Source organism: Bombina bombina, chromosome 1, assembly GCF_027579735.1.
Source record: "Bombina bombina isolate aBomBom1 chromosome 1, aBomBom1.pri, whole genome shotgun sequence".
In the NCBI taxonomy this organism is placed as follows: domain Eukaryota; kingdom Metazoa; phylum Chordata; class Amphibia; order Anura; family Bombinatoridae; genus Bombina; species Bombina bombina.
In genome coordinates, this window is record NC_069499.1 from 73,383,179 (window position 1) to 73,399,234 (window position 16,056).

At 39.2% G+C, this 16,056-nt stretch overlaps 1 protein-coding gene across 1 annotated transcript in view; it reads right to left on the reverse strand.

Moving 5' to 3' along the window:
* Positions 1-9,406: 9,406 nt before the first annotated feature.
* Positions 9,407-16,056, reverse strand: part of WDR25 (WD repeat domain 25) — a 689,023-nt gene continuing 682,373 nt past the window's right edge. Inside the window, exon 7 of the mRNA XM_053697449.1 lies at positions 9,407-9,741. Within this exon, the coding sequence (XP_053553424.1) occupies positions 9,520-9,741 (222 nt within the window). The 3' untranslated portion in view covers positions 9,407-9,519. The remainder of the gene's footprint in view (positions 9,742-16,056) is intronic.

The window sequence follows — 16,056 nt, forward strand, 5'->3', positions numbered from 1 at the left end:
GACTTGAATTTCCGTTCCATCGAATTGGAGGGGATGTTTGTTCCTAGAATGCCGAAGGATGTCCTCCTTATACTTGTATGATAGAAGTTTTATAATGATATCCCTAGGTGGTGCTCTGGCTGGTGGTCTGGGTCTAAGCGCACGGTGTGCTCTTTCAACCTGGATCTCTGCAGCATTAGGTGCATTTTTGAGAAATTTAAAAAAACTCTTGGATGTATTGATTTATTTCAGGCGGATTCACCGTTTCAGGCAGTCCTCGAAGCCGCAGATTATTCCGCCTGCTCCTATTTTCCAAATCTTCGATCCTGTCAGTCAGGGTCTGGACTGTTGCCTCTTGAGATTGTATACAGCTAAAGCACAAAAGAAAACAAAGAAGCACCTGGTAATGGCCGTTCCACAGTTATTTAATTGAAAAAAGAATGAACAGGGTTATAAAAGTAACAAAAAATACACAGGGAAACGTCCCTATTAAAATTAAACACCCAATACAGAGATGCAGAAAAAATGAGCTAAATGTCAAAAACAGCGGCTAACGCGTTTCGGCGTGAGCCTTACTCATAGCCTCATAAAACACATATAATCAGAAAGATTTAAAAAACTTAGCTCCGAAACTGATTGGAATTTGGGATACACACCCTCTATGCAATTAGCCAATCAGTATCAAACACAAGCACACCCACCTCCCCCTAACCTTCCTATTTGCTAACTAACAATGCATTGATGCACTTAATACAAAAACACATGTAAATTTGATTAGAGAAAAAGTAGTATTAATAATAATCCTATGTGTGATTCCCCTAGTTCTCTCCATCACTGAATGCTCCCATGTCACAATTAGATCGATTCACATTTAACCAGTGCCCCACTAATGTCGGGGAACAGAGAATCAGATATGCAGAGTTTGCCGACCGCGTATTGCCACATCGTCACAGAGATCATATGTTCCAGTGCTGGACGGGGCCCGCTGTCGGTACTCAAGAACAGGAAAGCTCCAATTGGTGAGCCGTCAAGAACTCTCCGCCTATCACTTACCAGGAGTCCACCCCTGTGATGCACGTCATCACTACAGGTAAACAAACAAACAACCCCGGTGGGCAGCGGTAGACAATCTAATGCAAACCAATTTAACAGAAAATCAGAGTGTCACATTAGTAGGCCTGTGAGAAAGAAAACCTCCTATGTAAATGTGTAAATAAATAAATAAAGAGATAGCAGCAATACGATCCCAAATCGGGACAACACTTAGTCACAAACTAGCCGCACTCTGTATACACAATTTACCTTAGCTGAAAACAGTCACGAGCCTCATGCTCAATCCGAGCTCCAAGCAAATATCATTTACAACCTGATAAAGTAAATTTACAAAAGATGAACACATAAACGGAACAAGATTGCCCATGTACAATGGACAAGAGCACTTATATTTTGGGATCAAACCCAACAGGAACAATCCTAAGAAGCCAAAATAGACCAACAAAATGAGAAAAGTAAAATAAAACGATTCAAAATAAATAAATATATAAATGGCCTCAACTATATGTTCGAAGTACACATACTCCTCCAACACAGGGACATACAGAGAAAGAAAAAAGTTGTAAGTTAGCAGGGGATCATCCCCTTCATGTCCTTATACACAAAATATTCAAAAATATTCAACGGGACCAAAAGTTGATCAAATCGAATTCTGAATTGAGGCCCCCTGGAATCCTGGTCTTCAACTTAAAGATCCAGAAGGCCTCTCTTTCACCAAGCTTATTCACCCTATCTCCCTGACCACGTTTGGGGGGAACCTTGTCAATAATAGTCCACACAAAGGACCTTACTGACTTGTTGTGTGTTTCAACAAAGTGTCTTACTAGGGGGGTGGTCTTGGACCCTATTCTGATATCCGACAAATGCTCCTTTATGCGGGTTCGGGCCTCTCTTGTTGAGAGCCCAACATACTGCAGAGAGCACACATTGCAAGTGATCAAATACACTATATACGTTTGTCTACAGTTTAAACAGTATTTGATCTTGTAGCTCTCACCCGTCGCTGAGGATTTAAAAACATCCCCTACCACTACCCTTTCACAGGCAACACAAGTGTGGTGGTGACACCTGACATGGTCGCTCCCACCAAGATTTGGTCAGGTTGTAAATGATATTTGCTTGGAGCTCGGATTGAGCATGAGGCTCGTGACTGTTTACAGCTAAGGTAAATTGTGTATATAGAGTGCGGCTAGTTTGTGACTAAGTGTTGTCCCGATTTGGGATCGTATTGCTGCTATCTCTTTATTTATTTATTTACACATTTACATAGGAGGTTTTCTTTCTCACAGGCCTACTAGTGTGACACTCTGATTTTCTGTTAAATCTACCGCTGCCCACCGGGGTTGTTTGTTTGTTTACCTGTAGTGATGACGTGCATCACAGGGGTGGACTCCGGGTAAGTGATAGGCGGAGAGTTCTTGACGGCTCACCAATTGGAGCTTTCCTGTTCTTGAGTACAGACAGCGGGCCCCGTCCAGCACTGGAACATATGATCTCTGTGACGATGTGGCAATATGCGGTCGGCAAACTCTGCAGATCTGATCCTCTGTTCCCCGACATTAGTGGGGCACTGGTTAAATGTGAATCGATCTAATTGTGACATGGGAGCACTCAGTGATGGAGAGAACTAGGGGAATCACACATAGGATTATTATTAATACTACTTTTTCTCTAATCAAATTTACATGTGTTTTTGTATTAAGTGCATCAATGCATTGTTAGTTAGCAAATAGGAAGGTTAGGGGGAGGTGGGTGTGCGTGTGTTTGATACTGATTGGCTAATTGCATAGAGGGTGTGTATCCCAAATTCCAATCAGTTTCAGAACTAAGTTTTTTAAATCTTTCTGATTATATGTGTTTTATGAGGCTATGAGTAAGGCTCACGCTGAAATGCGTTAGCCGCTGTTTTTGACATTTAGCTCATTTTTTCTGCACTTCCATCTCTGTATTGGGTGTTTAGTTTTAATAGGGACGGTTCCCTGTGTATTTTTTGTTACTTTTGTTACCCTGTTCATTCTTTTTTCAATTAAATAACTGTGGAACGGCCATTACCAGGTGCTTCTTTGTTTTCTTTTGTGCTTTACTATGTATCCAGGCCGGAGTGAGCACTGGTTTTTGGCTGTGAGCTGCTGATTCAGTGGATCATCGAGGGACAGCTTGCGGGACCAGCGGTCGATGACAGCCCTTTATCTTTAGCTTAGGTAAACAACACTGCAATCCGGTGTGATACAGGAGAAGCTGCTGGAGCAGTACTTAATAAGGTATTTACCAAACAAATCTTTAAAGGGGTATCTGTTACGTTACCATTTGAACAGTTCAGTGCCTTTGCCTCTAAGATTGAGAGTGCTTTTGGCGTGTGACTTCAGACCCGTTTCCCTGCATGCACACCTGTACTCAGGGAGGGAGGAACCCTGTTGTACAGGATTGAACCTGAACTGTCCATTACAAGGAAAGTCAAGTGGTGGGTGTACAGTTTTTTCTTTTAAAGTTGTATGCTTTTTTACTAAACCATCACTGTTGACAGGTTTCTACTTGTGTTTTATTCTTGTGTAAACACCCATTGTTCTTTATTTCCTCTTGTTTTGTTTGATTGTATACAGCTAGCCTGTTGCTGCAGATCCGAGCGCATGATTTCTTGCGTTTCCTCCACCTGTGCAACCCTATGATCCACTGCTAGTATATCCTTTTTTAGTTCACCAAACATGAGTTTCATATCTACCATGGCCTCTTTTATGTAATATTTGGACGAAAGATGCTTAATGTCCTCTTTAGTGACATAACTGGGTTGTGCAGGATCTGGATTAGTTGTCTGTGCAGCAGCGGTTTGTCTACTAAGTTCAGGAGATTCCCTGTTTATACAGGAGGCCGCCTCAGATGAAATTAAGTAGTTTTCCATATTGGAAGATTGGGAGCCCTTAATGGGCTTTGAGATTCGCCTGTTAGACATCACCAAGCAAAGAGCAGTGCAAACTTTCAGGAACCACTTCTTTCTTATTCTTACTGGTGGTAGCTACAGCTGAACTATTTGTGTGGCAATAAACACCCGCTGTCACAGTCTTTTGTACACTCTGTTTACTAGAGTGTTGCCAAGGCAAATAACATGTAGCCCCTATTTCAGCCGTCACATTAGGTATATACAGTCTTCTTCCAATCTCAGTGTGCTATTTACTACTGCAGACCAATATGAACTCTCCTCTAGTCCCCTCAATATCTTTAAAGGGAGCTCTGTGTTTATAATCCTGCTGCAAGCGTGGTCAATAAACCGCAGTTTTGATTTTAATGTCCCCTTATTTTTTGTTTTTATTATGTGTTTAACAAGGCACCGAGTACAGCAGCTGCCGAGATAAGAACTTATGCTTCAAACACTATGTGACTCACCCTCCTCACCGGCGGCAGTGCGATCCGCTTTTGGCTTGGTGAGAGCCGTTTTGGGGCCGGTTGTAAGTCTGCACTGTCACCAGCTGCGGCACAAATTAGGTACGGCCCAACACTTCAGCCCGCTCTGGAACTGCGATCTGGATCGCTTCACTAAAGATGCTGTTAGGTCTTGGCCAGACGATCACACAGCAGATGTCTGGGCTAGTCAGCTGGATCTAGGGCTCTTCAGAACGGGTAGATGTAGTGTTGCTGCTCCCAACGGTCGTGCTCCTCTTACTCCGGTGCAGGCCTTACTGCGTAGTAAAAATTCAGACCTTCTCTACTCAGCATAAAAGGGTCCAAAGGGCCAAATTATATGTCCACCTCATTCAGAAATATAGTAGCTGGGTTTTCCTCGATTCGAACGTGCTATGGGTTACTCAATACCTTATATAAGAGCTTTGAGGCTTCAGAGCTCAATCAATGTGCGGCCATCAGCAAGCGTGGCCAAGCTCCGCCCCCTTGTTTGCTTAAATTTTATGGTGTTCTTCGTTCAAAAGCATACCACGGTAGCCTCAGGAGTAGCAATGCACTACTGGGAGCTAGCTGCTAATTGGTTGCTGCACATATATGCCTCCTGTAATTGGCTGACCTTATATGGTCAACTAGCACTTCCAGTAGTGCATTTGTGCTTCTTCAACAAAGGATACCAAGAGAATGAAGCAAATATAAAAATAGAAGTAAATTGGAAAGCTGTTTATAATTGTATGCTCTATCTGAATCATGAACTATAATTTTGTGTTTCATGTACCTTTAAATAAACCATATGTTTGGATTTCATAAGTTGACTTGCTTCTATTCCAGAATGAGTTTATGGGGCAACTCAGAGGTTCCAGTTCCCATTTAGACAGCATTTGTTTGGTGTATTGAGACATGTGAGCATAATATCAATCGAGGGGTTTTGGAGGAAATACCATCCTTTGTTACACAGGATACACTATGTGGTGCCCAAATTTTTGTCTTTTAGAATATGAATATCAGTTTGATTCTCAATTTTAACAGGTTTACTGATAAAGGTTTTGCTTATCACAGTATTTAATTCAAGCAAGGGAATATTTTTTCCCCAGTGTAGTGAAAACATTTCTTGCCATGCAAAATATAGTAGTGGTTTCCCTGAGACCCCTGTAATTAGTTTCTCCTTCCTTTATTTGACCAGCAGAATAAACACTGTAATTTGAACACGTCCCACACCACATACAAATCACAAATGAATGTTTGAAACTGAACACCATAAAAGTGATAGTTAGAAAACAAGAGACGCCTGCCAGGAAGCAGTGGGGTCAGTGTGCTTAATACAGAATTTGCTGTAACACTGATATCACAATAAAACATTCAAGCCTAAAGCTTACATTAATGTCCAAGTAATTTATAGTTTCTACTGTAACTTGTAATTTTCCAAATGAGATACTCTTAGATAAACAACAGGAGGTTTGTCTTTCTATAATATAATAAAATATGGTCTTTTTTAATAATAATGTATACTTGTATAGCGCACAACCTCGGACTTAACCGACTCGCGGTGCTGATAACAGGTGTTATTACCCAACTTGATAGTACTCATTTTATCGACCTCGGGAGGATGAAAGGCTGAATGGATGTCGCCGGGATCAAACCAGCAACCTTCAGGTTGCCAGAGATCTCTGCAACAGTGCATTAGCACGATGAGCTATCTATAAGAGAATAATCTTTATCATATATATTCATTTTTATTTTGTGGGGGATGAGCTATATAATGATCTATTGAGTGTTAAAGGGACAGTAACGTCCAAATTGATATGTGCAAGGGTTCATTTCAGTTTTAAACAGCAGCATTTTTGCAATATACTACCATTAGCAAAAATTATTCTAGTAAACATTACTGATTTTCAGCGGAATACACATATATGCTCATTATTTCACCTGTGATCCAGTTCAGATATCCTCACGATCTGGCCTGTTAGGGAGGCCTTATAATAACTTTGAAATCTAGTGTCCTAGACCAAGTGTCACTCAGCACAACTCAGGAATCTATCATGTGGTGATTCACGGTTCCTATGCTGCATTCTTCAATTCCTGCTATGTTTATGAAAATGGATACTTGAAGCAAAAAAGTTGCAGCATTGTCTTGTTCATTTGCATATTCTTTCCCAGATTTCTCTGCTCCAGCACAAAAGTGGGTAGTTCAGGCGTTCTTTTTTAAATGCACAGATGGGTTATGCAATAATCTATGGAGTGTTATTTAAAGGGACAGTCAACAACAGAATTTTTGTTGTTTAAAAAGAAAGATAATCCCTTTATTACCCGTTCCCCAGTTTTGCACAACCAACACAGTTATATTAATATACTTTTTACCTCTGTAATTATCTTGTATCTAAGCTTCTGCTGACTGCCCCCTTATTTCAGTTCTTTTGACAGACATGCAGTTTAGCCAATCAGTGCTCAGTCCTAGGTCACTTTACGTGCATGAGCTCAATGTTATCTATATGAAACATGTGAACTAATGCCCTCTAGTGGTCAAAATGCATTCAGATTAGAGGCAGTCTTCAAGGTCTAAGAAATTAGCATATGAACTTCCTAGTTTTAGCTTTCAACTAAGAATACCAAGAGAACAAAGCAAAATTGGTGATAAAAGTCAATTGGGAAGTTGTTTAAAATTGCATGCCCTATTTAAATCATGAAAAAAAATTTTTTTGGACTTGACTGTCCCTTTAACTCATATAGCCCCATGTACTAAGGACTGTGTGGACAACGTTCTCAGCTTGAGAACCAGTCCGCATGGCTTTGCATTAAAGGGGCAGCAGACCCAGTACGTCTGCTACAGGATATATCATTACACACTTGCTTGAGTGTGTAATGCCGCTCCCTCTCAGTCACCCAAGCAAGCGCGTTTGGGGTGATTTTAATCCTCCACCTCAGAGGTGGCAGAGAGTGTAAAAGGCTTCTTACATTGCAAGATGCACCCTGCCCCATAAGGGCTCAAAGGCAGCTTACATGGGGCCCATAGTGGAGGAGGTTGTTTTTCCACATGGAGAATATAAATAAATAGATATAAATACATTTATAATGCAGCTGAACCCCAATTTTAAACTTGTGATATTGCAGCAAGTTTTTGCCACAAGATATTAGTTTAATTTTTGTTTGTTTTTTTATATTTATTAGTTTTTATTGAAGAGTGACAGGTAAATAGGCATTGTGCATAATAGCAATCACAATAGATAACAGCACTGATGTCAACAATTACATAGGAAAACAGGTAAAACGGTGTGAACTACTTAAAGGGACAGTCAAAACCAAAATTGTTATTGTTTAAAAAGATAGAGAACGCCTTTACTATCCATTCCCCGGATTTGCACAACCAACATTGTTATATTGATATACTTTATAACGTCTTAATTACTACAGGTTTCTAAGCCACCAAAGACAGTCTCTTATCACATGCTTTTTTATTTGCTTTTCACAACAGAAGACTACTAGTTCATGTGGGCCTAATAGATAAAATTTTGCTCATGCCTGTTGAGTTATTTAAGAGTCAGCATAACACAGCACTAATTGGCTAAAATGCAAGTCAATAGATAATAAATAAAAAGTAATGTGATCAGGGGGCAGTCTGCAGAGGCTTAGATACAAGGTAATCACAGAGATAAAAAGTATATTATTATAACTATGTTGGTTATGCAAAACTGGGGAACGGGTAATAAAGGGATTATCTATCTTTTAAAACAACAACTCTGGTGTAGAATGTTGGAAATGTGTCTTACCCTTTGATCCAGTTTCTTTAAGGTGAATGATCAACAGAAAATACCACAATAAAATTGTCTATTACACACAATTTGTGCCCCTATTAGACGAGTATGATTCACACATACACAATAAGTCTTAAAGGGATAGTAAAGTCTAAATTAAACGTTCATGATTCAGATAGGTCATATCATTTTAAACAATTTTCTTATTTAATTTTATCATCAAACTTGCTTTATTATCTTGGTATTCTTAGGTGAAAGCTAAACCTAGGTAGGCAGACCTTGAAGGCTGCTTGTTATTTAAAGGGACAGTCAACACCAGAATTTTTGTTGTTTAAAAAGATAGATAATTCCTTAATTACCAATTCCCCAGTTTTGCATAACCAACACAGTTATAATTATACACGTTTTACCTCTGTGATTACCTTGTATCTAAGCCTCAGCAGACTGTCCCCTTATTTCAGTTCTTTTGACAGACTTGCAGTTTAGCCAATCAGAGCTGTCTCCATGGTAAATTCATGTGCAGGAGCTCAATGTTATCTATATGAAACACGTGAACTAATGCCCTCTAGTGGTGAAAAACTATCAAAATGCATTTAGATTAGTGGCGGCCTTCAAGGTCTAATAAATTAGCATATGAACCTCCTAGGTTTAGCTTTCAACTAAGACTACCAAGAGAACAAAGCAAAATTGGTGATAAAAGTAAATTGGAAAGTTGTTTAAAATCACATGCCCTATCTGAATCATGAAAGTTTTTTTTGGACATGACTGTCCCTTTAAATTCATATCACAGCTAGAGGGTGGAAGTTTATGTGTTTCATATAAATAACATTGTGCTCATGCACGTGGAGTTATTTAAGAGTCAGCACTAATTGCCTGAAATGCAAGTCTGTCAAAAGATCTGCGATAAGGAGGCATTCTGCAGAGGCATAGATACAAGGTAATTACAGAGGTAAAAAGTATATTTCTATAACAGTGTTGGTAATGTAAAACGGGGGAATGGTAAATAAAGGGATTATCTACATTTTTGGTGTTTACTATCCCTTTAAATAAAACAAACCCTTTAACTAACGTTGGAAGTGACTGACCCACCACGTGAAAAAGGGTTTAAAGTCTGGATGGATGGTGGAGCTCCCATCAGCAAACAATATCATCTATACAGTTCCCATCGAGAATGTGAGTTCTTAAAATGACCGTCAGCCAAAGTTTCCACCATTCAATAATTAAGAAATGTTACAAATGATATAAACAGTTCATATTTATGTACAAGAAAATATTGTATAGTGCACAGTGAAGGAGTTCCATAAAGACCAGCAGTAACATGCTCAGAAGCATAGTACCTATGGCCCTTTTACTGCCAAACTCTGATGCAACCGTCCCAATATGATGCCGCAAGAAGAGATGGAAGAACTGGATGGAAAGTGACACTGATACACGCGTTTCGGTCAGCCTGAAGTGAACGTAATGTCCTGGATGTATGGTAATTGTAGAAGTAGACTGTACCCTCAGAGCTTCCCGTTACTACTATAGATCCGTCTGGAGAGAATTCACATCCCACTGCATATCCCTCCACCTGCACGAGAAAGGGAAGATTGCGAGAAACATTTAATGAGTTTGTTTCAGGTGTAATTTGTTATATAAAGATTTCACTAGAGAATATTATTAAGTTCATTTGTTACATTGTAAACAACTATAACACATCGGCTCTCACGGAACAATGCAGCCTAAACATGACAGACTGTTTTAATATTAAAAGCCTAAAACTTGCTTAGTATGTAATATTTCATTTCGGACAAATAAAAAAAAAAGCCTTTGTAAAATGCGATGATATAATAGACATTTTCATACATAAAAATATTATTTTATAAAACATCTGCAGGAAAGCATAGGAAGCGTAACAATGTTATTACAATATAAAATAAAGATATATGCAACAGCTTTTCATAGAAACTCAACAGAGCTTGAGATTATTACAGGAACATTAAACGCCTCCCTGGAGAAGCCAAAAAGCAAAATCTAAAACTTAAATCTTTAAAACGCTGCAAACTGCCTTAACCTGCTATATGATTTAACGCATTTGCAGATAACAAAATTTGCTTTTTAGCTTTCTAGGGGTGTAGAACAAGTTCATATTTTACACAAAAGCAAGAGGTGTTTAGTGTTCTTTTAAAGGGACATTGTACTGTAAAAGTATGAGAAATTGCTGGTAAATGTAACTATACTTTACTTAATAGTTTGGAAGTATTACTCAAAATAAGCACAGTGATGCTTTTGTTTTAAATAAACTTTTTTTATACAAATCTTCATGTATAAATCCGCTCCGTTACCTGTGCCCCGGTTGCCTTCGTGTGAGTATTTCCGAAATCTCTATCTGATTGACAGGTGCATCATCCAATCAGGACTGCACCATACGCCCTATGTAAATCTAGCTTTAGCACGCTCCCCCTGCTTGGAGTTTTGAATGGCATCAACACAACTTCAACTGCGCAAATGCAGTTGCAGCCATGATCTCGCTGCTGCTTATAGTAAACAGTGAATTCTCCTGTCAGTTCTTCTGTGGATTTAGACAGCCTGAGATGCTTCTGTCTCTTCTTGTAATCCCAGACAGACTCAATGATGATGAGGTCAGAGCTCTGGGGGATCCGTGCCATAGCTTCCAAGGCTTCTTGTTCTTCTTTACGCTGAAGATAGATCTTAATGACTTTGGCTTTATATTTGGGGTTGTTGAAATACTGCAGAATAAAAGTTGGGCCAATCAGATGGCTCCTTGATGTACTTTTCAGCATTAAAGGGACATTAATTGTGACGAAATCCCCAACTCCATTAGCAGAAATGCATTCCCAAACTTTCAAGGAACCTCCACCATGCTTCACTGTTGTCTGCAGACACTCATTCTTGTTCTGCTCTCCAGCCCTTCGGCAAACAAACTGCCTTCTACTACAGCCAAATATTTCAAATTTTGACTCATCATTCCAGAGCACCTGCTGCCATTTTCCTGCATGCCAGATTCTGTGCTTTTTTTCGTGCATAGTTGAGTTGCTTAGCCTTGTTTTCACATCAGAGGTATGGGTTTTTGGCCAGAAGTTTTCCTTGTAAACCACTTCTGAGCAGAATACTCCCAACAGTAAATGGGTGTGCCAGGGCCCCAGTGGTTTCTGCTAATTCTGAGCTGATGGAACTGCTGGACATCTTCTAATTGTAAAGGGAAGAAAACATGATGCCTCTTTCATCTGCTGCACTTTCCTTGGCCAACCACTGTGTCTACGGTACTCAATGTTGCCCATTTCTTTGTGCTTAGAGACCTGTCTGCCTTGAAATTTCTGCCTGCGAGAGGCCGTGCTAGTGCAGTATGACTACCTTGTTGCTTGTTGCTGTGCTCAGTCTGGCAGTGGTGAATTTTGACATTATACTGTCTTTAGCTACCTCACCTTGTTAGCTAAGTCTGGCTGTTCCGCACAAAGTTTTATTCCTCCTACACAGCTGCTTCTGCTTCAGTTAATAAATGTGTTTCAACCTACATAGTGAATTAATGAACCTTAGCACCTGTTTGTTATATTTTTTAGTCATGCACCTGACTATATGCCTACAAAATACATGACTTTGTATAAGTGTACATAGAAGAATTGATGTTGTTTTGAAGGCAAATGGCCGGATTTAATAAGCAGCGGATGCTGCTGTGTCCGTCCGAAGTTTCTGGCTCACCAGAAACTTAAGTGAAGAAGCAGCGGTCATAAGACCGCTGCTCCTTAACTTATCCGCCACCTATAAGGTGGCGGACTGCAATCATCCCGATACGATCAGGATGATTGACATCCCCTGCTAGCGGCCGATTTTGGCCAGGCATGTGCAAGGGGCGGCATTGCACAAGAAATGCTTGTGCAATGTTAAATGCCGACAGCGTATGCTGTTGGCATTTAGGGATGCCGGGTGGACATATCGATTTGACTTTTTCTTGTGTTCAATCACTTTGCATTTTGTTAATTGATAAAAATAAACTATTAACATTTCTATATTTAAAAGCATTCTTACTTTGCATCATTTTTTCACACCTGCCTAAAACTTTTGCACAGTACTGTATATTGAAATTTATATTTAAAAATAAAAATAACTTTTTCTTCTAAGTCAAGAGAATAAGTATTTGAAGTATTCCTAATGCATCTTCAGCTTTAGGGCAGTTAACCTAGCGCACCTTTGGGTTAGTGCTCGAACGAAAAAGATAAATAAATGCCTTTTTAGTTTGCCCATAGAAGTCTTTGGGCAAAGGGAGACAGAGTGGTTGTGACATCCAGATGTAAGCACACCTGAGGCTTTTGCTCATTCTCTAAAATGTTTACTTTCCCATTGTAATACAAATGCTAACATAGGAATAATATTGGCTTAAGAGTGATAAAAATGTATTGATCCACTAGCAAATAAAGTAGTTACAGAAGGTGCACAATTAATGCAATTTCCTAAATGAATACAATGCAAGTTGAACAAAATGAACACTGTTTATACAATATGATATAATCACTTTTAAAAAGGTACAGTACGTTATCAAATGCAGGACAGCACAGTTCATGCAGAATATTTTGGTATGCAGCAAAGGTTGAGGAGAGGATAATTCATGACGAATACTTGGGCAGGCAGCAATAATGAACTTTAACCAGGCAAAGCGCACACAGGTTCAGGAGAGCACTGTTCATACTAGGGCACTAGATAATGCCAGATGGCATCCAAAAGGCAAATAAGGAGAGACCCCTAGAACAGCAGGAACCACCAGAAGAACAGGAGGCGTCTCCAGGCGAACTGAAGAAGAAACCAGGAATCATGGGCAGTAGAAATAACAGGACATTTCTTACACCAGTATTGAAGCAGAACCAGATGCAGTTTAAATAGTGCTATTGGCACCGAACAATATGTGTGCCATCAGGTAGGGCCCATACACATTCCAGCACAGACCACTCAGAAAGAGAGTACAATTTTTAAAAATTCCAATTTATTTCAAGTACTAAATTTACCACTTTCTTTTGGTAGCTTTTGTTGAAACGTTTCCTTCTATAAATACATTTTCATCCACATTGCATATAAGCAGCAACTCCTAAGCAGAAAACCCCCAACATAACTCCCTTGCCAAAAATAAATAAAAAAAAAATGATCCAGGGAGTCTGATGTCATAAATAAATTGAGACAGGTCACCAAGAGGCTGCTTCTTGGGTGGTAACTAGCCATATAGCAAGCTATTACGCTATTGTTCGTTTCCAGGTTGAGCGCTTCTCTCTTTTTATTTATGCAAATTATGACATTTTGGGAAATCTCCCTAAGTGTGATGCAGAAATCCAGACGTGGACCCGTTGCTCAGTGTGCCTAGAGGGATATGGCTGCACCTCATTGACGAGGCCCACAATAGGCCAAAACATACGTCTGGGGTTTTGCTGTTTCTCTCGTTCAGAGAAGGATTGCCTGGTATTTCGGGGCTGGACTTTACTGTGAAGTCAGGATCAGACTGATATGCTTCAGGAAAGTTCTTCTCTGTGAACGGCACATGTTGAGCAAAAAGAGGCTGCTTCTTGGGTGGTAACTAGTCATAGAACAAGCTATTATGCTATTGTTTGTTTCCAGGTTAAGCACTTCTCTCTTTTTATTTATGCAAATTACGACATTTTGGGAAGTCTCCCTAAGTGTGATGCGGGAATCCAGACGTGGACCCGTTCCTCAGTGTGCCTAGAGGGATATGGCTGCACCTCAGTGACAAGACCCACAATAGGCCGAAACGTACATCTAGGGTTTTGCTGTTTCTCTCGTTCAGAGAAGGATTGCCTGGTATTTCGGGGCTGGACTGTACGCTGAAGTCAGGATCAGACTGATATGCTTCAGGAAAGTTCTTCTCTGTGAAAGGCACATGTTGAGCAAAAAGAGGCTGCTTCTTGGGTGGTAACTAGCCATAGAACAAGCTATTATGCTATTGTTCGTTTCCAGGTTGAGCGCTTCTCTCTTTTTATTTAAACAACCCCAAGCACACTGCTAATGCAGTGAAATCATATTTGGAGGGAAAAACAGCTGTTAAAACACTGACTGTCATGGACTGGCCTCCACAGAGACCAGACCTGAATATTATAGAGGCAGTATGGGATCAGCTGGACAGAGAAATAAATAAAAGACAACCTAAATTTAAAGAAGAACTCTGGGAAGTGTTGAAAGAAACCTGGTATTATATACCAGAAGATTACTTTAGAAAACTTCAGGACAGTCTCCCCAAAAGAGTTCAAGATGTGCTTAGTGCCAAGGGAGGTCACACTAAATACTGACTTTTGCCTGAAGAAGCCACTTTGTTCTGAAATTTGGGTTTCACTCCCGCACAAAATGTTTACTTTCAACTTGCAATACACACAAAAAGCTTAATTCTAGCAAAGTTTATGATTGAAGTGCTGAATAGCGTGCCACATGTAATCTGGTCCTTAATGTATGCGCCTTGCTACAACCCTGTCTATGAAACACATCTTATGTCTGGGCAGATGTTGAACTATTGGAGTCTTTTCATGACCCAGTCATAATAGAAAGGGTTGTGGGACTTTCCACTTACATCAAACCTCCTTTCTCTCCTTGGTAATAAGTCACTTGAGCAGGAACCTTCATCATCAAAACGGCAGCCAGAAAGAGTGTCAGAAAGTATAATAAGAAATGTCTGGTGTTTGTGCCCCAGGGAAACCTTAGTGTAACAGTATATGTGCATTGACCCCTTACAGAGGTCCATCCAGATAAGTGGATATTTTGAAAAAAATGTCGAGATCAAGCAGAGCTGTATAACTTGCTAATTATAGAAAGGCCTAAAATAAATTAAAAAAAGAAAAAAGAAAATTGAAACTGTTGGAACAGAAAGTTCAACAAATTACACTTTTGAATAAATGTATCTTCTCCAAGCAGATGCCTAAATAATAATTATTAGGGTTGCCATATTGCCTGGTTAAAATAGTTCCCTCATGAAAAATAAATATGTCAGTGACCTATTGCAAGAAAATGTTCCAGTGCAAGAACCCTGACATATGTATTTTTTATAAGGGTCCTTTCTTAAAACACATTATAGCGGCCCTTAATAACCAAGATATACAGAATTATATGCTAATGTGCAGGCACAACTGAATATAAGAAAAAGCCTGGATACTGCATATATTTTAAGTCGCCTCTAATGTTATTTAAAATTTTATGACAGCTGCGTTGCACTCTGAATGCATAAGTAACAAATCCTCACTCGCTAATCTCAATAAAACAAATACACCCGAAGACTCACTTAAACTATTTTCATTACTTGTATCAAACATATTGATACCAATCAACCAAATGATTTTAAATCTGGTATTTGAAGCAGCCTTTTTGCAGCTATAGCCACAGGTAATACTGTTTAAAAGAAATACAAACGCAGGCATAGGAACGGCAATTAATAATAAATGATCCAGACAGATTTTATTCAGACTTTGCATTTAAATAGTTTTCTTAACTGTATTGTTTGAATCTCAATCTATTTCTACAATCCCAGGCATTTTCGGGATATATTTGATGCATAGAATGTATTAGGTGCTTTTATTGCACTTTAACCAATACATACATCTTTTTTATATTTCTATAGCAGTATTTACTTTAACTTTATTTTTTTAATTCTATTTATTAGATTGCAAACAAAAAGAATACAGAAATACACATTAAACCGAGATATTAAATAATGTATTAAGAGGTATATAGGTGCACCTCTGAGATATTGCGGGTTTGGTTCCTCACCACCGCGAGTCACACTAATTTTTTTGTTCCCCAGTGCATATATAGATATATTTACACTATACTGTAGTGTATTGTGTGCAATAGCATTTTGTCTAAAAAACAATGTACATACTTTAATAAAAAAATACATTACTGC